At 37.5% G+C, this 26,271-nt stretch overlaps 1 protein-coding gene across 2 annotated transcripts; it reads right to left on the bottom strand.

The window, feature by feature from the left end:
• RASSF9 (Ras association domain family member 9) lies at nt 1-26,271 on the bottom strand. 2 transcript variants are annotated; one of them, XM_050904303.1, is made up of 2 exons: nt 26,130-26,271; nt 1-1,732 (listed from the first exon to the last, which is right to left on the bottom strand). In XM_050904303.1, the coding sequence occupies exons 1-2, from the start codon at nt 26,174-26,176 to the stop codon at nt 457-459; spliced, it is 1,323 nt and encodes a 440-aa protein (XP_050760260.1). In that variant the 5' UTR covers nt 26,177-26,271; the 3' UTR covers nt 1-456. The 2 variants fall into 2 exon arrangements, with proteins under 2 accessions (XP_050760260.1, XP_050760268.1); XM_050904311.1 differs by lacking the exon at nt 26,130-26,271 and adding an exon at nt 4,846-4,868.

The raw sequence follows: 26,271 nt of genomic DNA, 5'->3' as shown, positions 1-26,271 counted from the left end.
TGGCAGGGAAACTCCAGCTGAATAAAGCTAATGTAACAGAGCAGAAAATCAAGCTCTCTGTCTAGTTTGGTCTAATCTCTAATTCACATTCCTAAAAAGTTAGAGAGATGCAGAAGTGGACCCAAAGGTTAGGGGATATCAAATCTCCAAACTTTTGGTCCAAGCCAGTCAGAATGCTCCTGTTTCACTGAGTATCAATATTACAAGGTCTAAACAGTCTGTCCTGATTTAGCAAAGCCAACAACCTTGCACCCGTTAGCAGTTAACTCATGAGACTGCCCATGCATTTAAGCACAAGCATACTATTAAGCACATAAATAGACACTGTTTACTTTGCTAAAGCAGTGCCACAGTTTTAACATGTTGAAGGGCTGAACTCTCGAGACACCAAGGTTTCCTAATTCTTATAAATATCCTCCAAAACATGACTTTTCATAAATGCATGACTGTTTTCAACTATGTTGACAACAGTACCATGTCCCCTGAAGTTATTTCAGAGTCCTGACTGTGCGTAGAGCTGATTCCAGTGTCAGAGTCTGTATCATTTATGTCCAGATTAGTCACTCTATGAACAAAGTCAGGAACAGCAATGCTGTTACTGGAGATGCCACTGCCCTTGGATGGCTCTTCATTTGATGGAAGCCTAGTTTCAATGTCATCTTTAACATGTAGTAAATTAAATTCTTCTGTAAGAAGTTCATATTCTTTTTCCTTCTTTTGAAGCAGTGAGTCCCTGTATGTAAGTTCTTTCTGAATGCAGCTCAGGTATGAGTTGATTCTCAGACCATCTTTCATACTTTTTTCCAGCTCATATTTTACACTTTCCAAATTTGAGTTTTCTAGTTCAGCATTAGCAGCTCCTTCTGTGCGAACATCATCTCCGTTTTTTTCTGTGCATATACCATGTACCTCTCTTTCAATTTCAGCACACAGCTTCTCTATTAATTGTTTGTGATGTTTCAGTCTCTCTTCAACCTGTAAAATCCCCTCACTTTTGCTCAAATAGTCATGCATCTCTTTTTGATCATCTGGCATACTCCCTTGCTGCTCAGCCTCATTTGGATTGATCATTAAATAGGAGTCCTGCACATAATTCTCTCCATCATTGGCCACACGATCTAGATGGAATTTCGCTTCACATTTTTCAATTTCCATATCTAGTTCCTTCATTCTAAGGACTTGTTGATGAATGGTATGATCTTGAGAAATGATCAGATGAATCAGTGTCTCCATATTATCTCTCTCTTGCTGAACACTGTCCTGTTTAAGCTTGGCCAGTTTCCGGAAAGTCTTTCTTACAATTTTCTTTTGCTTGTCTATTGGCAACATCTTCATGTAATTTGCTGGACTGAGCTCCCACTGTTTTTCTACATTTTGTACTACCTTAGCTTCAGCGGTCTTCCACAATGGAAATGAGAGGAAAGCATCTGACTTTACCAACACAAAATGCAAATTAGACTGCTCTTCCCCCCAGGCCTTCCAAAGTCTCAGAATCTTTGTCAAGGGAGGAAGTACTCGTTCTGAGCCTCTCCATTTTTCTACAATGCAGTAATCACTAGGTTTTCCAAAAAGGACCTTTTTCTCTCCAAATGTTGCCTGATGTTCCTCAAGCAGTGCTTGAATCACTTCTGCGCATGTTGTGCGCTTTGTCAGGCCACATACAATCTTCTCTTCCTGGCAAACCCAAACCACAATCTCTCTTTCATTTGAAGCCATGTCCTTGTTGGGAGACCTGGAAAACAAAAAGAGACCAAATATAAATTACATATCAATGGCACAAACTGTATGAATAATAACTATAATTCTGATATGACTACCACATTGAAAAATTCCCATATTATTGTACAAGACAATATACTTGTTTAAATTACATGAAGAAATATCTTTGGATTAAGTAAGAGAAAAACACACCCATTTCAGCTACTGCTTTAATATTATTACTAGTCCAGCTGAATGGGAATCCCACACAAAATGTCTTTTATCAAACTTAGTTTTGGTACACATAGTAAGTGTGTATTAACAATAAGTGATAAAGTTTGGCAATCCGCATTACATTTCCAGACTGTCCTAGGATAACATAACTTTCAGATCTGCATATCTGTTCTCATCACACAGACATTGCGCAAACATGTGCAAGCTCTCTATGTCACCGAGGCTTCTGAAGGGAAGAATCATGCCTCCAAATATGCACCGAACATAGATGGACTGAGAAAAGATGATTGAACACCATGTAAGTTAAAAGAACTTGATGATAGGATAAATCTATAACTCTTTTGCCACACCTGCACCCACACAAGCATAAACACCATTGTTTTCCAGTCTTTTTTCACTAACAAGTCTCAAGAAATTTGTTGCTTTTCCTGAGGTACCAAATAGCCTGAATTCCAGTGAGTTGTGAGAGAATACCAACTGTGAGAGAATACATATATAAGTCCATATTTTATAACCTTTGTAATGATACAGAAGTGCCAGAAAATGTAAAAAGCTTATTTATTTATTTATTTATTTATGAATTCCAATGAATGTGCTATTAACCTGACATTAGCAGCTGGTACCTCCTTATACATTGAGGTACATAACTCCAAGCGTCTAAGATCCCATTATGGCTACTGTAGCTGTCTAGTCAATACAACCAGTGGAGCCTTGAGAGTGATTCAGCTCACCAAATGTAGAAGTTCACTTTACAGTTAACACTTAAGCTTGTCCCCATCTGAGTAGCCCTGGACTGCCATGGGCCTACATTGGCAGAGCGGCCTTGTGGAACCTGTCCAGGATATTCCTGTCCTCTAGCCTCCACATGCATAATCTGCTGCTTGCCCAGACCTGGTGATTTGGCCTCCTGCCTAAAATGATAAACCAATAAATTCCCTGAGGAAAAATGCATTTCTTTGGATTTTCTGGTATCACTTCCTGTTCATTTGAATGAATGAGATTTAACCCTGTCTGACACAGAAAGCTTGAAAATGAAAATGACAATCTGGACAATATTCAAAGGGCTCAATACAACATTTATTTCTATCTGGGACTACTTACAGTACTTTTCTAGTCTTCTGAGATGTAGTAGGAATGGAGTTTTACTTGGCTTAATTAGAGTTATACCCTATGATTATTAAAGCAATCCAACTTGTTTCTTTTTCTTAATTATTACACAACATGACAGACACATTGCAATCCAATAAGCTGAACTATGATTGACTCAGCTCTAGGTGCCACTCTGACCAGGAGGCAATAATCCTCAAAAGACAGGGGACTGCAAATGAATACTAATAAAACCTACAAGAGTGAGTTTATTAGTATCATCACACAGGAGAGCTCTGTCCAACTACATTGCTCCAGGTCTTGGAACATTCCTCTGTAAAATCTTCATTTTGGTAGATTACTCTGAGTAATGACATCATTTTCCCACTTCAATAGCTCCCTCTTACAGACCAGCATTTTACAGTAATTATTTTTTAAAACTGGTGTTCAGAAGATTAATAATGTTTTCATAGACTACTTCTCAAAATAGGAAACCATATGTCACAGACATAGAAAATGGCAAAACGGCACAAAGAAACAAAAATATTCAAGTTTAAATGAGGGGGAGAGAATGAAAGATTATATCAGACTAAATGGCATTACTGTTAAGTACGTCACATGCTAAAAAGTCAGTACCTGTAAGCGGTTTTAGGTTTATAGAATACAGGATGCTATAGAAATATTTTTCTCTGTTGACAGATTGGTAGTTAAATGAAACTTACATAGACAATTGCAACATAAGTCAGCTGTGACTGTAACATAACTCAGTATTTGTTTTACACTACAGATATAAAAAGAAAGAAACAGATATACTACAGGTTACATTATATGTTAAGCATAAAATTATGCAAAATGAATTATCAAAAATACAGTGTCTCAAACCATGTTCACTACTGATACATAAAGAATTGACCTGGAAATGAAAGTGTATTACTAGTCATTGAATTTCAATTTATAAAAGTACTGACAGAAAAGAAAAAAAAAAAAAGCCATAAAAATATAAGAAATACAAGACTGGGACTTTGAGGCAGTAAATTCAGAGTGTGTCTATCCTGTTGTTTTTTTGTAATCAATAAATACATTTCAGGGAATGAGTGTTATCTTGGTCTTTTAGCATTCTTCTGAGAGTCTTATGCAATTTGTTTGCACATTGAAACTCTTCCTATTTTTTTCTCATGCTTGTCTTTGGTTGATTGCCATGGTTTTTCCTAGTCAATGTTTTCACTGCATAACAGATTATGTGAGTTAAGCAGAAGCTTACTGTCTCTTTTCCTCCTGGCTCCTTTAAAGCTTTCCTATGAAGACAGTTTCTCTCTGTGATATTCGTAAATCTTCAGATAAATTTGAAAACCCCTAGATACCCCATAGTATTAGTGTACTGATAAATACTTTTGCTATACTTATTTTTTACAAGGACTTCCCACAGACTTCAGCAGGAGTTAAGCAAGCTTCTGGTGGAAATACATTGTTTATTGTAAAGTAATCTCTACAGGATCTCTGCAAACAATATGGATATAAAATAACATTTTTAAATTACTGTTTTCAATCATTTTTTAGCTGTTTATCACCCCCCGTTATTTTTTCAGTTATGATGCACCTGTCTACCCAAACTTTACATTGAGCTTTTTTGGGAGAGATTCTTCTTTACTTTGTCTATGGTGTATTTAACATACTGAAGCCCATAACTAGTAGTAGCACTGCACGAATGGATAATGTATGCACATGCAGGTACACAAAAATCTCAAGCAGCTTATACATGAAAATATATACTTATAAATATATATACGTATAGCATATGTAACATAAACCTTGTAATTATATTGTCACCTTTTACAGAAAAGGAGAGAAGAAAAAAAAGAATTTCTGAACATCGCTGTAATTTTTGGATCAAAACAGAACTGTAAAGTGCAAATTCTTTCATTATTTTTTCCATGTGTTTGTCACAACATGTATTATCTTCATTTTTATTCATTAGCCTCACTAAATTTTTGATCTTTCTTTTTAATCAAAAAGAATTAGCAAGTCATTTATAATCTTACAGTGCCATGGGATTCTAGTATCTTCTAAAAAATCAAAAGTGTTCTTTATTATCTTCCACTAAAAAATGGTAAACTGATGTAGCCTACCATGGACCTTTTAAGTAAAATTTATTGTATAATTCCTTAATCATAGTTAATTCAGGTAGTCAGTCACAGCATAACAATTATTAAAGACTTGCTTTCAAGATGCAAGAAGATGTTAATACTAGGAAACATCTTTCGTTAAGCTATGCTTTCCTCATAGAAAGTGGAGAGCAAACTCTTCATATACAAAGTGGAATTCATCTCACTTAGGCATCTGAAAGTTCAGATTTCAGTATAGATTCACCATCAAAATTCCTCTTTGTCATGAGAGGAGAGTGGGCCTCCAAGGAGAAAGTCACCACAGCCTAAACCATCTACGATCATTGGGATGAATCCTCACATGAAGCTATTTCTCTCTTCCATTAACTATAAGAGACCTATGTGGCCACCTTCAACTAAATAGTTCATTTTCAGGTAGCTAAATACAAGTGAGAGTAATCCTATCAGATTGAGGGTTATTGTCTGAGAGAAATGTAACAAGAATGGTTCAGACAGCAGTAGATTTAATAAAAACAACTAAACGTGGGACCTACACATTACGACTTCATAGCTTAGCTTAGATGCTAACTATTCCGTTCGCTGTTCAATGTATTACTATCATTTATAAGGAAATCCATTAAGTCATTTCAATGCTAAGGAAGATGTAATGCAGTTTGTAACTCCTCGTCTTGAATAAATGTTTGTCGTTGACAGTGATTCTTTTCTTTTCTGAGATGTAATACTAAAAATGACAATATTCAGCAACAAGATCTGCTTTTAGGTGGTCATTTTAATGAAGAGGCAAGCTTCTCATATTTACTGGTTCCTTGGCCTTCACATCCTGCAGTTTTGTAAAGGAAGCAAAGGAACTATCATTTTTTAATAATGTATCAATTAATGAGTCTGTAATAGCTAAAATGTTTTTCCAGTTTAAATGTTTGTTTTTCTTGAAAAACAGTTTCAGTAGCAACTCCTTCAAAACTAGTTAGGCAACTTCTTAATTTTTTTCAAAAGTTTATTGCTGTTGCTGTAAACAGGCTTTAAAGCTTTCAGTTCTGGATTGAATTTTGTTTCTTTGAATTGATCACTGAAATGTTCTACTTATCCATCTATGATTTTAAAGCCTTGATGATAACAACAACATGCAAGTCTATCTTTTTTTGCGAAGTCACTTGTTGCTCAGGAACAGACAGGAATTTAAGCTTAAGAATGGTCAAAAGTACATTTCCAATCTTTTTTGTTTGTTTTTTTTTTTTGATTGCTAGTTTCATACCTTCTACTCTTTGCTTCTCTTCATGATGACCCAAAAAAACATTCTAATCATATTATAGACCTCACACAAAGTCTTGATTGTGTCAGCACAAGCTGATTGTTGCATGTCAGATATACACTCTGTTAATTTATTATTCAGGCCTAGGGGAAGAAAGGTAATACATTCCAGCAATGTATAGACAAAACAAAAACATGTACTTATGTTGCACAAAGTCAAAATATGAGATAGTTTAAATGCTGGAAGCAGCACTTTTGATATTCACTAACTTTAAGGGATGTCCGGCATAAAAACATACATATCAAACACATAATTCTTTGCCTTCCTGAAAATTTTAACATTCTTTCTAAATATGCAATATATAATTTTACAGCCAATCATGCCAATCAAATAAAGGGATCCCACTACTTTTTAGAATTTCGCCTTCATGTCTACAAGATGCTCATTTTTCCTTACTAATTCCAGCAAACGTTCTGTTGGGACTAAATCACATACATATCATATTATTAGCAGCTTAATACAGTGTTTCTGAAATATCGTTGACACTAAAAGATCATTTTGTCTTTGTTGAGGAAAAAAACATAGATAAAACTCTTCTCTCCCTTCACTGTAATAAATTCTTTGTAGACTTTCACAGAAAAATAAAATGAAATTCCTTTCTCAGCATTACCATATTTCTTGATATGCCCTCCCCAAGGAAAAAATCAACCTGAGTAACTAAGTAATTTCTAGAAATTTCACAGCCAGTACATTTTTGTGAACTCCTTGCTAGTTTAAAGCTTTACTAATTTTAATTCAACATGAACAATTAAACCAATTTTAAGTCAACATGAGCAACCAACTGAAAGTTTTTGTGTTAGGAAAGGGATTCAAAATCCCTTTGAAATGATCAAAAATTTTATTAGTTGTCTCCTCCCAGTCATTAAAATAATTTATACGGAATAAAAAATCTGCAGGTGAAAATAAATGGCACACAAAGCAATACATTAATCCTTTGCTTAAAAATTTATATAACTATTAATAATTTATAAATTTGCCATGAGAGAGCTCATGCTGGAAAGCCATTTGTGTGAAATAGCTTAGTCATTTTTTCACCGATTTATTGGGGAAATAATGTTTTATAATCTTATTTTTCAGATATGGAAGAGCTTTTACTTATTATGTATGAATTAAATTACTGTTAATCAGATGTCATAAAGTTATATCTGTTAGACAGTACAAATGTTTGTGGGTTGGAATATTCTTGTACTTCTTAGTGTAATGTCACCTTTTTTCTTTCATCATTGCATCTGCAAGTGGCACATGATCTGTAATTATTTATTCTTTATGTCAGAAGGATTTTTTCTAGTATTATACTAGCAGATGATATAACTAATTTAGTCCATTTTAGTGCAGAAAATGAACCAAATTTCGTACTTTTGAGATCTTTTCTTCTCTTCATCTATGTTTTCTTTTTGATACTGTGCTTGCATAAATACATTTCAGCATACAGAAGACCCAGAAAGCCACACAACACAACTGTCATTTGCAATGCAAAAAAAGCAACAGAACAATAATTTATAAACAGCTTCCTATTGACAGCATAAACCTTCTCAATAGCGCATTTGAACATACAGTCTAATCTTCAGCAAATCAGATTATAATTGTGGTTTATGATTGACTGGCTGTCGTGATGGTGTCCTCAGCTGACCAGAGCTCTCAGGTAGGTATGCTGTTGTCATGGCCTCCCCAGAGTAAGACCAAAGTGCTTCTAAACTTCTGAGAAACAAACCCCTGCATTATGTCAAGACACCACCCAGAACAATTCACTTCTTTGATGGAGAAATCAAAAGTGGCTAAGTGACAGAACAGGCTAAAAAAGGCTTTAAAAGACAACCCTCCTGCTGCCTACTGCATCCTTGCAGTGAAGTCCTTGCCTAGAGCTTCAGTGTCTGCCATCTCAGTGCTTTCCTGGAGTCCACTAAGAAACATGAAACTTTCAGGCAAACCCAGGCAGGGCTGTGCTCCCTGTGCCTTTCAGCAGGCTCTCCCTTCTTTCTCAAGATCTACATTCCCAGCTCCTCACCAAGACGCTCTGTGCCTTGTCTCCTACCTGCCACACTGCACAGTGGGGAACAATCTCACAGCCAAGCATGCTCAGTTGCTGAGCCACTTGCTCTTTTTTGAAAATGGTGTGACACAATGGCATAAAACATCCTGGGAACAAGAGACATCTGCCACAAAAGAATTTAATAATCCAGTGTTTTCAAGGGGATGGTCTTTGAGCATGCTCCAGGGACACGTAAATCTGCCCACTTGGATTTTGGCAAGTATGTATTTGTGCTATGGTCTTCTCCTTGTTCTGCACCCATAAATGTTTCTTCCATCTGCAAGGGCCCAGAGAACACATGCCTTGTTTAAGCACTCACTAATAACCTTTTTACCTCTGTCTCTCAGATCCGAACCATAACTACCTATCAAAGAAATCTGATGGCTTTTAATTACATTTACTTGCTGGAAATAAGGAGAGGCCAATATTACAGGGCTACCTGCTTGATACAAACAACCTGCATTTGAGAGCTGCTGATACCAGTGACATTTACATGTCAGGGTATATGAGGGCTAATTAGTTTATCAGTCACCACATTCCATTTAGAAATGATAATATTATATTGTTTTTATTATTTATTCTTCAAAATCTCAGCATGTTGCCATATATATATAAATAAAAGCATATATGAGACAGTGGATGATCATTCTAAAAGAAAAGATCAAAACATATTTTGGCTCTGTGGGATTTTTATCTGTGAAATTTGCAAAAAAGTAAAGCTATTGGTTCCATGTGTTGCAGCCCTTGCTTGGAAGAAACTCTAACTTAATTTGCTCCAAGCAGATTTCTGACAGTGAGTTTAAACACTAAAGCTATGAAGAATACACAGCCCATATGAAAGCTAAGGTCAGAAGTATTTCAACCTTACAGGCACAAATGGATCATATTAAAAGTTCATATTAAGTTTATTCAGACTGTCCACATTTAATCCACTTTTTTCCTCAACTTTCTGTCACCTCCTGTAAAGTCATTCAAAAAACAATAAAGGCCAAATCTTATACTCAGTATGCCTCCTGCCTAAGTAGATTACACGCTTCTGAGTTTCCTAAGGGCAGCAATGAGGAAGTATCTACTCTCTCACCACCCAATGAAGCTGGAATTGCTCCAAAGCCTTAGGGATTCAAGACAACCTATTAACTAACTGTATTCCCATTCCCCTTCACCCATCCTTAAAAAATAGTATTAATGGAGGCACAGTTAATGTCTATATCATGTAGCAGATAGAAATTCCATACATGATGCGTCAGAAACTTGGTCCTTCTTCCCTTCTGCATCTCATGAAAGTCAGGGCAATGTCTAGCTAAAAAGTATCATGGCAAGGCAGTACTGGTACTTTAACTATAATTAGAATAAAAACCCTTCATATAGATAATCAGAGTAGTCCCAATACTGCAGGAAGACTTGGAAAGAACACCATAGAACTTGTGGAAACAAAATAATTCTTTCAAAAGAAGTAACTTAAATTTCTCTCTACCATCTGTTTCTGTATCCACTTAATGTTGCTCTATGATAAAACTTCCTCTTTTACAGAAATGTACATAGGCATTTATTAAAAATAAAAGAAAATTAGGCATCCAGATATTCATGTGACATTTTTCAAACATACACATATACACAGTAGTTTGGATGTTCTAATTGAAATATTTCAGATATTTGAAGCAAGAAAACAATTTAAACAAAGGCTATTTTAACTAGCTATGTACAACACATTTCTCCTGTATAAGTTTATGTTCATTTTGTAATTCCTTTTTAAATGCATAAATTTTTAACTCAGTAAGATTCCCATACTGTCAGGAAGCCTTTATGAAACATTTTAATTAGCAACAGCTGTTGAAAATTATGTCCTATATCAATTATCATATGTACACTTAAAACTATAACTAGTTCCTTAATCCCTTCTGCAGAGGAATGCCATCACCTCAGTTAGCTACTGTACAAAATTGCATACATTATAATTCAGCAATGATCTATGGTTGAAATTTCTGTTCATCCAATCATGATTTACACTATATTAGTGCTCTGTGACAAATTTCAGTTAAATAATTTTGAATTGGAATGGGATAGTACTATTCTGTCATAGAATAAATAACATGAAAGGTATGACAGTTCTAAAAAAAAAATAATTCTCTAAGATAATTATATTATTGCAAATAAGTCATTTACACCAGAATTCTTGCTGACCTGAAATGTCAGACTTCAGTAAAAATCCCATGGGAAATCATGTGCTTCATTCTAATAACTGTACTGCTTGGACATAGGTGCCTGGTCAGGGACCAATATTTAAGAAAAATAAAAAGGGAAAAAAACCCTGACAGTACTTAAAACAGATATAAAAGAAATAAAAGCAGCCAATGAGAAGAACCAACAAGGACTGACAGTAATAACTCTATCATCTAATAAGTAGATGGATAGCAGAGTTTGTACTATGTAGAAAATAGGCCAAGAAATTGCACTAACTCAGAATGTTGCACTAACAGAAACAAAGAAATAAAAGACATTGTAAGAGGAATTATACACCTTGCTCACTAGATAAAAGTGATAGTTATGGCGGATTATCCTGAACACCCCTCTGCCCCCCCCATTTAATAATGACATAACTCTGTGTCATTGCTCCAGTGGCCGATACTGTTTTGCAAAATCTCATTTACAAAGCCCAACTGCAGATTTTCAGCAAAGGTGAGCAAAAGGCTACTAAGTCTTCCCCTTCACTTATCAGCTCTGCCCTATATCATGTTACACTACCAATCACTTAATGTACAGACGAGTGCAAAGGCTACAGTCTCCATTCAGATGAAGACCGCATCTGCCCCTGCCCCTGAAATTATTCCTCTCCCCCTAAGGGTACACATTCTCTATAAATTACATCTACGCTTTAAATCTGCCTTCCTGTCAGACAAATCATCATTGCTCCACTGTATATTCAAAGTCATAAGGTTGGTAAGTGGATATTAGTCAAAAAAATGCTTGGAATTGCAGTGAGTAACATCAGCAAGTGTGCTGTGTACACAAAAGGCCATGACAGGTGACACGTTCATCGTATCAGGTCTGTATTTGTGGTGGCCTGACATAGTAGAGGTTTGAGAACAGAGAAGAGCTAGCTGTCCACCAAAATATTTTCCAAGATGAGCAACAATAACATTAACAATTTGCTTTACTGGCAAAACATGCTTTGATGTGTATATTGCAACTGCTACTGAGGAAGCAGCTGTGATACACGAATGGAAGATCCAGGAAAAACTCCAGAGCCAAAACAAACACTGACATATTCAGTGGTAGTAATTCTTTAGACCATGATGAGGGGAATGGGAAGACAGGCATTTTCAAATTCCTCAGTGTTAGTAAGCAACACGCAAAGTTTAGGAATATCAGTATAGCAAATGCTACATCTTGATTTTGGGCAGTGGGTAGTTCTTGCTAGTTGACAAATGAAGATGCCACTGGTACTTTTTATCTACCACAAGAATTTTGCTACACTGCAAAAATACAATTCTCTATATTGTTCCTGTGTCTGTTTAAGTGCCTATGCATATTTAAACACTGATTACACTATACAACCTTTATGGGTCTCCAATTAATAATGTACAGAATGTGTCTAAAATTCCATCACTTTCAATAATACAGAGGAAGCAGAATCATTTATAGCTCATTTAGAACATAGGCTTCTAAACTATAAAGTTAGAGCTGCCGTTACAGCTAATAGAAATTTTTTGGAATAGAAATGGTTTATCTAACTTCTCCCATTAGAATTTTTATAACTGCCTTTTAGAAGCACCCTGGTTGTTTATGACCTTTTGAGATCAAAGAAGTGAGGGGAATTCCAAGGGTTGAAAGCACGATTTGTGGTAGTGGTGGTGTTCTGTGAAATTCAGTTCAGCTTTTGTTGAAAGGCAAACATATACTATTTCCCTCCCCTGGGTTTGTTGACATCTTGCCCAGTGAAGAAATAAACACAAAGCATTCTGAGGTTGGGTCTGGACTGCCAAAACATGAACAAAGCACTCTATACATAGACCAGTGATAATAAGGTAAGTTGAATAAAGGAACAAGATAGACAAGGAAATAATAAGATTTCATGCCACCTTTCCAATAGTCCCTGGGCTAAAGGAGGCTGGGATGGTTACTTTCTTATGAACCCTTATACACAGTGCATGGTTCAAACAATTCAGTGTACCTCTTCTCTACTCTTGGTGGTACCATGTGAGGCAGATGCTAACCTCATTCACAATGAAAGGAAAGAAAATCCAGATGGACTTGGTTTCTTTTCACCAATCCTCAAGCTGAACTCAGGCTCAGCAAAGCATCTCTTCTTTTGCTTATAGTGTTTCCCTGATGGCTACCTACTGTAACTACTTCTGTAGCTGCTCTAGCAGCAGCCTGTGGCGAATTTCGGATTTTGGACACTGTACTTTGTGATTCTGAAAAGGAACATTGTAGGAATCAGTATTTTTAAACACCCCAACGCTCCCCAGATCCATCCCCAAAATATAAAAAATTATTTACAAGATAACTACCTTAGGAAAGTCATTATCCTAAACACTATTTTTACTGCTAAATCTAGTCTTATAGATTAGCAATTGTATGACTTCAAATACCATGAAGTAATTTAGGCAATCTGATGTCTACCTGACATTCCCATCTCCTTGCTTGTGCCAGCTCTGCTAGTTTAACCAAAGGGTTTCCAGCTTGATAAACTGGCAGCAAGCTAACCCAGAAAACAAACAAAAAAAAAAAAAAAAGGAAAAAAAAGAGGAAAAAATATTTTTGTTTTTTTGAGTAGTGCTCCCTGAGTTGGATTCCATGGTGTCAGGTGAGAATAGTACCAGTGCAAAGGAAATGGTAGAGAGTGGCCAGGAGCCTGGAAAGGGGGCTTAGGAATGCCCTTTGTGCAACAGCAAGCCTTTCGATCTGTTCAGCCATTTCATCAAACATCACCGTTTCTTAACTTTTTGATATCTAATGATTTTCCCAAATAGTTTTTTTGTATATCACAAAACCTAGTTTGAGTATCTTTTTACAGTTTGCCAGGAGTGAGAAAGACAAGACGGGCTTTAATTTTCTTCTGTATTTATTACTATAAATTTTAGAGTGAACCACCCCACTTTGAAATTATACTGTATGATCTTCCCCATTTCATTTGCTTTCATTAAATTATATTGAAGATGTCACCTCAAAAGGGGTTCTATCAAGACCTCATTTACAATCAATTTTTTTTTTTCAAATTTCTCCCTCGAACTTTCTGAAAGATAATTCAATGACAAATGTGTTCCATTACTTACAGTATTTGAAAAGCTGAAAGGAAAAAAAGATGAGATGATGAAGTGGACCCTTACATAAATCTTCACTCTAAAGAGCTAAATTGAGTACTAGATACATAATTATGCTAACAAGAAGAGTAGACATAAATTTTAAAAAAAGAAACCTGAAGCATTTTAGTGTCCATTGACAATCTGAGAGATTTGTGCAGCTTATGCTTTCAAGTAATTTTCTAAAATTGCTTATCAATGAATGCTTCAATATGTAGTTAGTCAGACACAGGCTGATAAGGTCTCTGAAATATCACCACATCCTCTCTGAAGAAGCTACTGAACAAATGAAATAAATTATTAACCTTACCAACTATGCTCTGCCCTAGCAATGGATATGCTAAAGAGGGCACAGGAGCTTGCAAAACCAGTTCTAGCCAGCTGAGCAGTAGAGATAGGGAAGGCAAGAAGGGAGGAATTGCTGTCTGGAAGCAAGGTTAATGCTGGATCATAAAGATCAAGAGTAATGGGAAATTCACCAGATTAATGTAAAGAAGAAAGTAGAGGCAAGAGAGAGATACAGAGAATGGTGTCCAGTAGCATATACACACAATTTTTAGCTGTGAGAAGATGAAGGAAGATGACTGCAGAGGAAAGACATACCATGATTCAGATAAAAAGCCATGTGAATCCTAAAATATTTGAATGATCATGACTTAAGCCCAAAAACTGTTCTAGAACAGAGATAATGAGTACAGATAATGAGTTTCCAGCTGGGGCCACCTGAAGAGGCTCATAGCCATGTCAGTTGTCTATCATAACCCTCCCACTGGAGCTGAGCTGCTTGTCTGACCTCCAAACCACATGAGTCATGATGAATTAGACCATAAAGATAAAGGCCTTGTTAAACTGTCTAAGATAACCCACCTGAATGTGATTAAACAGTTGGGGAAGAAATCATTCAAAAATTTGATGCAGCTGAAAAGATGGTAACCCCTCGCAAAAGATTTGTGAACAGTGAGAGCAGGTGTGGGCCAAAAACCTGCAGTGGGCACAGCTGAAGCCAAACAAGGCCAGGTGTCTGTAGCCAAAGACCAAGGCAGGCCCAAGAAATAATGGGGCTAGCTTTGCAAGACGCGTCTATGGCAGGATAGTGATTATCCCAAGAGGGCTGTGACACCACAAAGACACTGCAAACTACTGGTTGTCTTTAGTTTACTTGTTGTCTTTAGTCAGACTGAGTCAACATTCAAGTTAATCTGATGTTTCTTTATTTCACATATCCAAATGTCTTTGCAGGTGGGGATCCTTTCAACATATGAGCAGTTCAGGTGACTTCATAGCTCAGGGAGGATAAAAAGGCAGTTTACTTCTAACACGGCACTTCATAAGCTGAATGGATACCCCAGTGACAGCTGAATGAAGGCATTCTTCCTTCTGCCATGTGAACAACTCTGTGATGTTTGGAGAAATATACATATTTAGCATTCTTCCGTGACATGTTCACGTTCTGTTTGTCAATTCTGACTTAAAGAACCCAGTTTTTAAAGAACTGCATGTACCCAGTTTTGTAATAAGTAGATGCATATGTATGCAATCTACAGAAGTGGCTATTTCTGCACATATTGTTTATATATACAAGGATTTGAGGGTTGTAACATATTTTGTTGTATGTTAGATGTAGATGATACAGGTTAGATCTATATTAAGATATGTAACAGTATATCTTATACGCTATACATATGCACTACATGATCACATACAGCACAAACTGTCATATATGTATTTATATACGGAATATATGCTTACCACGCACAAACGCTTTAGCAGAAAGAAATATGCTTAAGTCGCAGTCAAGTGCTCAAAAATTTTAAGCTTTGGTGTTAAAATTTTCCCTGCTACTTAGTTCAATGAAAATGAATTTGATTCAGCGTATCCATAGCAAGGTGCATTCTCTCTGTGACATCGGAACCCTGCCTCACTTGAATGCATACAAGAGACAATATTCAGTTTTGCCAGAGCCACAGAAGGTACTGAGGCATTGCAGACACTGAGTGTTACAACTTTCAGATGTCTTCCCCACTGCTGAAATTCATAATCCCCTCTTGGACACCTAAACTTCCACAAAAAGTGCTACAGAAGAGTTCAACTAACAACGGGATTTGCTGACACCAGCAAGTTCAGCAAGAACTGACCTAAAGTAGTCAGAAACATGAACAAAAGGGCAGGACTTAGATCTGTTAGACTACATTCAGATGTTCACTGCATAAAAAATACAATATTAATTAGAACAGCAACAAAAAGCCTGATCCCCTTCTTCCACTGAAGCCTTCAACATGAATCCTTGTCTTTCTCTGGGTTACTGTAACTCATACGAGCCAGCACAAAACGGAACAGCTTCAACAGGAAATACTGAGAGAATTCCAGTTTAGAATAACTTGACAGGACTTTCCTGACAAATATATGTTGAGGATGCCAGTGTGGGCATCTCACAGAGGTGTTCTGGCTACTGGGGTGCCTGGCTGCACCTTGTGTGTTGTTGTACATGCTTTGAACAGGGCTATTAGATGTGACCTCATGGTTGAAAAAGCTGAGACTGCCTTTTTCTTAATTTTGGTAAGGTGTGAGGGAGGCACATAACTGCAAGGTTTTTAGGACCAGTGTAAGACATGATGGGAGTATAGGTGGCTGGGGAGTGCCACCATTCAAAATGTTACTACCTCAGGATTTAATCACAATTTTGTGAACATCAGAAGTTCTTAAAGCTTGTCTTAGGTGACTACAGTGACATTTAGGTACCAAAGTCTCCTTCATAAATCTAGCCCTTATTACTTACATTTGTTCAGTATGTGTCCATTTTATATCTTCTCTCCTATGTACAGTACTGTCCTTTATAGAAGACACATTTCTTAATTTAATCTTTTGCTACGAGCCTTTTATCACCAGATATTCAATTTCTTCACAAGCTGAATTTATATTCAATTCTTCACACATTACTGAATTTATCTCCACATACTCTTGTAGGGAGAGAACTCCCTTTTACAAACCAAAGCTTAAAAAGATTTAGGCCAAAGCTATCCGCTCGTTTAAGTTCCCACTCTGGCTAACTGAATTGATATCTATAGAGATGTCCAAAGCTGGACATCCATAAACTTCCTTTGCTCAGCCCTTGTGCAAAACAGATTACAGGACATTGAATTAGCAAATGAGGAACATGCAGTGAGCAACCACTTTTGTAAACTGTGGTTTATGTGACTTGCCCAACATCACATAGGAATTTTGTGGCAGGGGCAGGGAAGACATCCATGCTATTAGGATAGTTGTCCCTTAATCATACATTATCCACCTGTAATTCACCTCTCTCCATTCACTATTCCCTTTTTATTTTCTAAAATGAATGGTACAAAAGATGGTTAATTAGCTGCTCTACAAAGTCTGAGCATGCTCCATGAAGACCTTCCCTTTGAAAGTGATTGGGGTGGAGCTCATGTCATCTGCCTTAAGCTGTTTAAAATGTAAATGTGTAGTCAAAGATAATTTTCTGACCTTCCTCTGTAATCAGTGGCATAAGATAGGCACCTCCAAAAGGGTGACTAATCCCATACTGAAAGCCTGTCTAAGGCTGAATGAATTGCCCTCTGGAAGTGTTTAGATGTATCCATTAACTACAAAGAGTACTTAGATGACTAGATACCTAAATTTTCAATGGCTTAAGTTGAGTAAGATGAAGTTCGACTTTTGTGTTTTACCGTGTACCTGAATCTTATGAACAGCATGAGTGCCAGTAAAAGCAAGTACTGTGACCATCCACAACTGCAGTTCCAAAAATAACTCACATCTTTGTCTGACACCTGTAATGGCCTTCATGGATAAACAAACATGATTAGTTATCTACCTAGACTTTAAAGTACCAGAAGTCTGGGAAAGTGCAGTAAAGTCAATACTAATCGTAAATTTTTGTTAGAAAACTGGTTTTGTACAGAGCTTTTCGGTAAAACAGGATACTAACAACAAAGTGGCCCTGAGAGATACAGGCAATAATCAAGTTAAACAAGTATACTTAGTGCCTTAGCAATCAGTACAGAGGAAGTCTGTCAACAGGTAATGTCCAAGTGAAACAACAGTTCAGAACATCAATTTACCAATTATGAAGCCAACAGAAACAAGAGCAGCTGAAAACCGGCGTATGATCCTGCATTTATAAACACCACTAAGCTACTCTTTGATTAGTGAGCAGAATCTGGTAAGTTCCTATGACAAATAAGGCATACTTTATGTCATCAAAACAGCGCTTCAACAGTTGCTCTGAAAGATTTTGTAGTTTAAAAGTGCTTTCACAGTGGAAACTACCCTATGTAGAAATAATCCTTTTGAATTTGGAGGAGGTTTGGGAAAGAAAAGGAAGGTGTTCCAAATGGATGAAGGAATCTATTAACACAGAGCAAATTGCAGGTTCAAGACCCAAGGGCAGACTCTCTTAAAAATTAGTAGTCTTCACTCAACTACATTATTCCACTGAGGTCATGCATCCTTGCAAGTTAAAGTAAGGTAAAAGTATTTATATCTGACCAAAACAAAACTTGGTCTAATAGTTTATTATATTTTTATAAACCTGATTTTGTCCCCGAACATAAGAATGTTATACTTTTGCATATTTATTTTAAGCTTTGTTAGTTTTGTATTATTAAAAGGAGAACAAAATAAATATCTTGTGCTTTTCAAGAGAGCTGATTATATTTTCCATTATGATGAGACATTCATAACTCAGAATTCTTTATATTAATGAATGAGAACAGATAGAGGAGGAGAATAAAGAAAGCAAATTAATCAGATTGACAGTTTTGACCCTCAAAATAGACAAATTATATGTAGGTATTTCATTCACAGCAAATACTTACCCTCTGTATAAATATATTTTCCTCCTATCATTACTCTGCAGCTGACTGATGAATGTGAAACCCAACCCAGGAAAACAGAGGTTTACATCACCTCCAAGATTACAACATAAGAATTGGTAGCCTGGCTTCTTCTAATGCTAATGCTCAAAAAATGTGTGTCTAGCAACCATCTAAACTATAAATGAAATGGTTCAAATTGACAGAGGCAAGTGTAGTCAGGCAGACAGGAGTGAGAGTGAAACAGGAAAAAGTTGGTGAAAGAGAAACACATCTTTAAATAAAGCACATTTGAGAGGTGTGCCAAACTTGTACTGGAAAATTTTCTTTCAAGTTTAGTGTCTTTTATTCCTCTCCACATGATATTAGGACTTAGGTTTCATAGCATTAAAAATATAATTACATGACAACTTTATTAGCATTATCAGTGAAAACCTTCCTTTCTGATTTCTAATTTCAAAAGTTAAATTTCTTTCCTTATGTTCACCTCACAAAACCACCTCAAAATCTGTTAAGATTCACATGGCATTTTTTTATTTATTTCCCTTTCTGTGACGTTACAACCCTTCTCACAAGCCATTTTTAACATTATGAAAAATTTTAGACCGTTGAAAATTCCTCAGTGAATCATGTGAAATCAAACCTAAACAATCCACAGTGTATTCTCATTTCTCTGCGTGGCAGCCAGCTCTAGTGGACTGTACAAGAATTAGAAACAAGGAACTCCCAGATTTTATTCATACCTTTCCCACTAACTGGCTTTCACACTCTGCACTTCTACAGATCTTACACTGTCTAGTCATGCCTTACTTATTTTCCTGAGGCATGTAAATATTATCACCCGAATTACAGCTAAGGAAAACTAAGTGTGCTTATCAGTTGTCTGAGGTCACAAACAAGTTGGTATCGTTATCACTGTAAGAACACGTGCACCTTAAGTGCATTTCTGGATAGGTCGAGACAGGAAGAGGCAAGTGGTGGGTTATTCTGGTGCCTATTTGAGGCAAGTTCCAGAAAGGTGCTCAACAAAGTTTTCTTTTGGACAAGGCTCCCCAAAAAACGCAACTTTCAAAATTACTGATTAGCTCTTGACTTTTATATTTATGTGTAACACAGAAGCATGAGAAATGATTTATGAAAATTTCTCATTTTTATTGCAAGAAATTTGCAGGTCCATGGAAAATTTATGACCCTGGAAGGTAAAATGCAATCACCAGAATTTACATGAAAACTGTACTGCACTCAGTTCTAAGTAATTTTTTCTAATGGGAGACATAAGCATGAAATAGTCGATAAAAAAAAAGACCAGATGCAAACTGATCTGATGATAGAAATTTTCAGAGAACTCTGCATGGCATTTGTCTGTAATACAGTATCTTACCTACCTGAAAATTACACTGAACTGTATTTGTTTAGTACCTACATTCTGTAGAGGATGGTTCTGGCCTTTGTTACACAAATAAATTTAGTAATCTGTTTTCCCCTCTAATTCCATTTGGTTGGTCACTCTTTCTTTCTGTTCATCCTGAAACCATTTAACTCCTATCTACTGTGTCCTGTATGATACTTGGGGAATTGCTAGCACGGTAACACTGCAGAATAATACAGAAAGTCACCATCTTGAGAGTATCGAGAAACAAGAGAAGTGCCAATAATAGGTCAGTTACCTATGTACCCGACTGGGCACCAACGTGTCCAACATTCAGTTCTAGGCTTCACTTAGTGTGTGGTCTTCAACAAAAACTTTATCTTGCATCATCCTTTCTGTCACCATTAATAAGGATCTATCTACATACTAAATATAGAAGTTGGACAAACTAATTAAGGCTTGTACAGCATGTGTGATGTTAATGCTTGCAAATAATAATGTTTAAGACCATAATTTTAAACTGTTATTATTCATCATATAAAACAAACAAAACAAAAAAATAATATTTTCTGAGCGTAGGTCAATCAAGAGGTACTACTCTGTGATTGTCACTGACTTTTATTAAAGTTATTAGAATTTAACCCCCCCATCTCTGAAAACTTACATCTCTCTGCTGAAATCATTACACATTTAGCAATGTGTCTGAGTCTTTTCTCTGTAGGTAAAATGCTAATTTTTCATCGGTAAAATACAAAATCACCACTGACCAGCAAGATTTTTCCTCTATATTACTAAAAACATGTTTCTCTGCCTGAAATGTATCTTCTCAGCCTGACTCTACATTATATTAGTGTTTCAGATTAGCTTCAACTTAACCTAAGTAATGCTCTTTCCTCAGATGGTGTAGTATTACACACATCTATTACTCATTTTATTTACTCCTTTGGAATGAAATTGCTGTCTGCTCTCCTGGAATAGTAGATAATTAACTCTTTAGAAATAAGGTTAGTGTTTTGCTAGACGAAAAGCTCTTCCTGAAAGTGAAGTGAACAAATATGTACAAAGATTATTAGAAAATGTATGCAACCATTTTGACCCCTGAGACAAAGCTGACAAGCCAGACCAGAAAATAAATTATAATGTATGAACTCTGGCTGAAAAAGGAACAACTTCTTTGATAGTTCACTAATACATCTCACACTCATGGAAAAGTAAGAATATGGAGAAGAATGTGTTCCACCATTACCAAGCAAGCACCATCTTTTCAATCTAAAAATTTAACACAGATAGCACCACTGATTCTAAATAAGTTTTTATCTACCCCCTCCAACATACATACCAAATGCCTGGTTGTCTTGAATGAAAAAGCACCTTTATAGCTTCATATAGACTTTTTTCCGGGTATGCTCATCCAAGAGGAGAAGTATTAGACATCTCACATGATCCCATGAGACTTACAGTGTGGGTCATACACAGTTCATTCAGATAAGCAGCTGATCTCCAAGAGCTTTTCCAGTCCAAACCTAAATGCTGAGCATTTTCATTTTTGCTTCTCCAAGGCTTGAAATGTACAGCAGTGTACTCAAGCGTAGAGTGGTAGAGATGTTCAGAGTAATACTCAAATCACTGTGCTAACTAGGTGCGATGAGAAACTACAGGAGGGAGGGAGGAAGGGAGGGAACATGGTAATGCTAGGTCAGTATCAGATAGATGAAGTCTCTAATCTAATTCATTACCCTGCACTATAATATAAAACCTGAGAGAATAATTGAATGTTTCTCTCACTGGGGAGGGGCCTCTGACTGTCAGGACAGGAAGAACTCCCTCTATATCTGTACGCATGAATGGATATATATGGTCTTTCTTTCTACCTCTAAACCAGAGGTGAGCTGATTAAAAAGAGGCAGACATAAAAGTAGGCAAAGTAAATCTTTGCCTCCTATACAGAAACACTATACTAACTGCTGTGGCACTGAGATATTGACAGTAAAAGGTGGAAAAAACAGGAAGGAAAAGCAAAAACAATAAATACATTTAAATAATAACAGATTTGTAACAACTGTTTCATCATCAAACAGTACTCTGGGTTCAGATGTGTTGTATGTCAACAGAGCATACAAATGGTTGTGGTAAACTTAGGACCAGCATGAATTACACTGGCAAAAAAATATTTCTCAAGCTGTTTGTGCTTAACAGGACAGCCCTACAGCATCAAGGACAACTATGTGAAGAAGATGGATTATCTGTACCCTCTCCCTTTCAGTTTGCTACTTCCCTGGATACAACGTGCATGGAACAGTAGAGCTTCGACAAGTTTGGGTAAGGTTTATGTAAAAAATCCAAGGAAGTGGCCTCAACGAAAGAGAAATAGCAATGGAGTCAGCTTTCTTGGTATGAGATCACTGGGCAGATAAGACAATGATAGGTCTAGATATCCTTGAGATGATGAGTTACGTTGGAAGTATTTAAATGAACCTAAAGACCCATTCTCAGAAGTGACCAAATCTAGCACCCAAGAGCAGAGGAGTCCTAGTCTTACAGAAAATCAATGGGGCATAGATTCCTGTTCTACTTAGCAACCAGGAAATCATATACAGTGTGAAACCCTGGTACATAAACATTGCAAGTATATATGCTTTGTATTTGTTGCTCATATTTGGATAGGGAGCTGTTCTGTCTCTGTGCAGTGCAATGTGTTAGATCAATACTAGACCTTATCTGCAAAGAACTCAGTGCCCTTTCTCTTACTCCATCTTCGGCTGAGCATTTCCTCACATCACCACCCTTCCAAAGTGTGATGTGAGCTGAGCATTCCTCACAGTTCCAAAGAATAGCATCTTTAAGATATTTGCATAAAAATAAATCCCCTTGAGTTTATTCATGTTACAGAGGCTTAGTCCTGCAGGAAACTCTCCTTTTTCCTTTATTGCCTTAGAGGGTATAGCCTGTCCCTGCTAAGCACATTTGGATTTGTAGATGGGTGGGGCACGGCCTTGCTACTTTTTGGGTGTATTGTTCTCCAGGGGACATGTTGACAAGCACATATACACTCTGGGGACTATGATTATTTCTGGTTGTCACAGGAGATCAAAGAATAGTATAAAAACTCCTCATAACTCTTGAAAAAGATATCAAGATATCATTCATTCTCTTTCTGGCTAAGAAAAATATGTTGGGACCACATTCCTAGCGGCTGCTCCTCTGAAATCAAATCAGGGCTTACAGTGATCTAATAGTTACTTAGGCCTTGTGCTGCCTTTCTGCATGAGCGAGATTTCAGCAGTCCAAGAGAGTAATACCAACTGAAAATCTTTCAAATACTAGAAGCATTTCAGCACAGGTTTTGTCTCCCTGAGGTTTAATCTCAGTTTCTTTCTCTAAAGGTTTGTGGCATCACAGCCAACATCCCCCCCCTCTTGCTCAAATACCTCATACACACAGATACAGTTAGAGTAACCTCTTTGTTTAAACTCTGAGGTCTTAGGGGTAGAGACTGACATTTTATGATCTGGATGTGAAGAGTCTACTATGAAACAGGGCCCTGATCTGGGACCTCTGGGCAATGCTGCAAGACAAGCACTAATTACAGAGGTGTCATCTTGTTATCTGAGCAAATGACTATAACGCCTTCATTTTCCTTCTGGCTCTTCTTCCAACTACCTTTGTTGCCTTGACTTAGCTTTATGTCATCCTCCTGTAAACATAGATTTTATCCCTCATTTGCTTATCTTATAACTCTCAGGAGTTACATTTTCATGTAGCAAATGGTCATTAAAAACTTTCAGTGAAAAAGCAAAAACCCTGAGTTTCTCAGAAAGATGGACAAGCACTAGACCTAATAAACAAAGCAGCAAATTAAATATACACATGTATGTATGTCCCTTTTTGGTCCCTTTTTACAGGTAGGCAAACTAAGACAAGGTAATGAGCCACAAGTTCCAACTCCCCAACTACTGCTCTAAACACAGCCAAGGATTCTAAGCTCACTTGACTTCCTTTTCAAGGTCTCAAATGAGTTCACAAAGATACAATTATAATAAAAAAAGAATTATTACATAGCTCTTCAATCATACCACAAGACCCTTTTACTAACTGCATAAGCAAAATTTAATTCTCAAAATTCAGTATCAAAAGCTAACATTAAATACACACAAATTTAAATATTTGAATAGATAATAACATGTCTTAAGAATTACGTAGTTTGCTCTGTTCTTGACACCCCCCCCCCCATATCTGTAGTCACAAGACTTTCAGCCCCTCCTTATTGCCACAACAGCTTTCTGCCATTAAAAGCATTAATTTCTTTTTTCGGGGGGAGGGAAGGGGGGGGAAGGGTGAAATGGGAAGAAAGTGCTAGATGTTCACAGTAATGTTTCCTTTGGTATTTTAATTTTTATTGCCTGTTTAAAGCTTTGGATTATGACTTTCTTTTCCTGAGGAAAAAAATGTCAAATCAGCAGACACAGTGAGATTGATGCAATTAGTGTGAAGATATTTTAAACGTCCAAAAGAGAAACAGTTTTACTGTTGAACAGAATAGAACTGTGCTTTGTGATTTGACACAGTTATTCAGGTAATTGATCGCAGTAGCAAAACTTCTATTTTAATAGTAATAAATTTACAGCTCTATGTAAAAGCAATTTCATGTAAAAGTTCATGTCCACCTTTCCAGATCTTCTAAACATAAAATGGCCACATGAGAAGTACATCAAAGTTTTCCTGTTTCCAGACACATTAGCAAAATACACTGTTTAATCAGTAACCTACAATATTAATAATTCTAAAATAGTTTCCTATTTTTTAAACCTTGACTGTTACAGTCTTTCTGATTTATAGTCCATATAATATGCTAAGTTAATATTTTCACACAATCCCAACAAATACAATCCCCCCAGAATAACTTTCAGTGTATCGAATGGGAAAACCAAAAGCCAAACCTGGAAAAAAATCAGGACATTTTTACAAGACTTTTTAGGGTCCAATTATATTCCCTCTGAAAAAGATTTTCCATTGCGTACCCTTAAATACAAACTACATTTCAGTGGAGAGCACCGGTCAAAGCGGGGAAGAGATTACAAGTGATTTTTGAGTTTCTCGCTGAGCCAAAATTTCAGTGATCTGTTTCTGTTCAGTCTTAGCTAGACAGGTTCGGCCACTGTAAATTCCATAGGGTCCAAGCAAATTTATCCCACTCCAAGCACATTTACTCTTAAAAAAAAATGTAGTGCCATCCTAGCACTTAAAATGATTACATAACTCTTTTTCTTCTTTTTACAGTTGGTGTGCGTGGCATGTGGAAGCACGCACAACGCGAGGGGCAAAGTCCCCATAAGGAAACTTCGCAGGAGCCAGCCCAGGGACCACAGCTGTCACCCTGAACATTCTTCTAGGCAAAAAAAACCCCATAGGCGGTCCAGTCCAGCTCAGGCTAAAGGCTAACCAAAAAAACCATCCCCCCTGCCCACGCTGGAAGATCGATGCTCTCCTTTCCTACCTCCCAGGCTTATAGCCAGCGGACGAGTTAAGGGACGGGGTTGATCCTAAGGGATTGCAGGCTGCGGCTCTCCCTCCCAGGGAAACGGGGGGGGGAAGCGGACGGCGAGGGGCCCGGAGCCTGGCCCGGAGCCCTGCCCGGCCCGGCCCGCCGCAGCCCTCCCGTGAGAAACTCGGGGAGTTGTTTCCCAGCGGGGGTGAGGGGCTCCAGGTTCCCCCCGGCCGTCAGCACTTGCCACCGCAGGCGGGACCCGCACTCCGGGGCCGCCAGACTTTCCTCCCAGCCCCGGCCGAGTCTCACCTTGTTAACACGGGGACTTCCAATGTCCGCCTTGGTTTAGACGGAGGAGGTTCAAAGTCAGGAAGAGCTATCTTCCCCTCACTGAAAATATTGCCCAGGAGTCAAAAGAGCCGGTGCGAAGAGGGGAGAGACAGGTCCGGGGGGGGGGGGAAGCTCCCCTTCTCTCCGCACACGCCGACCCGCTCCCTCCGGCCCGACTCCCACTCGCAGGTGAGCCCCGAAGTTACAGCTCCCCGGCAGCGGCATGGGTCCGGAGCAACACATCCTCCCCCAGAACCGAAGAAAAAAGTATAAAAGAAATCCATCCCATATCGCCCTCCCTTTTCCTCCGCGCACGCACGCACTTTACCTGTTTTTATGCCGGGTTTTTAATAAATTCCTTCCAAAGGGAGCCATGATCCCAGCGGCAGAATCATAACATCAGCGATCCCCAAACAATTCGAGGGTGTTCCCTTCTCCCCTATTTTTTTCCCTGAGCGCCTTCCAGCTTG

This window comes from Gymnogyps californianus, chromosome 1 (genome assembly GCF_018139145.2).
Source record: "Gymnogyps californianus isolate 813 chromosome 1, ASM1813914v2, whole genome shotgun sequence".
Classification (NCBI taxonomy): Eukaryota; Metazoa; Chordata; class Aves; order Accipitriformes; family Cathartidae; genus Gymnogyps; species Gymnogyps californianus.
Note: the sequence above shows the minus strand (reverse complement) of the source record. Positions and strands in the feature narration are given on the sequence as shown.

Excerpts from the sequence above, each read along its gene's own strand:
- RASSF9 (XM_050904303.1), bottom strand. The coding sequence starts at position 26,176 with ATGGCTCCCTTTGGAAGGAATTTATTAAAAACCCGGCATAAAAACAG. Across the intron at positions 1,733-26,129 it reads AAAACCCGGCATAAAAACAG|GTCTCCCAACAAGGACATGG; the intron begins GTAAAGTGCGTG and ends TTTGTTTTCCAG.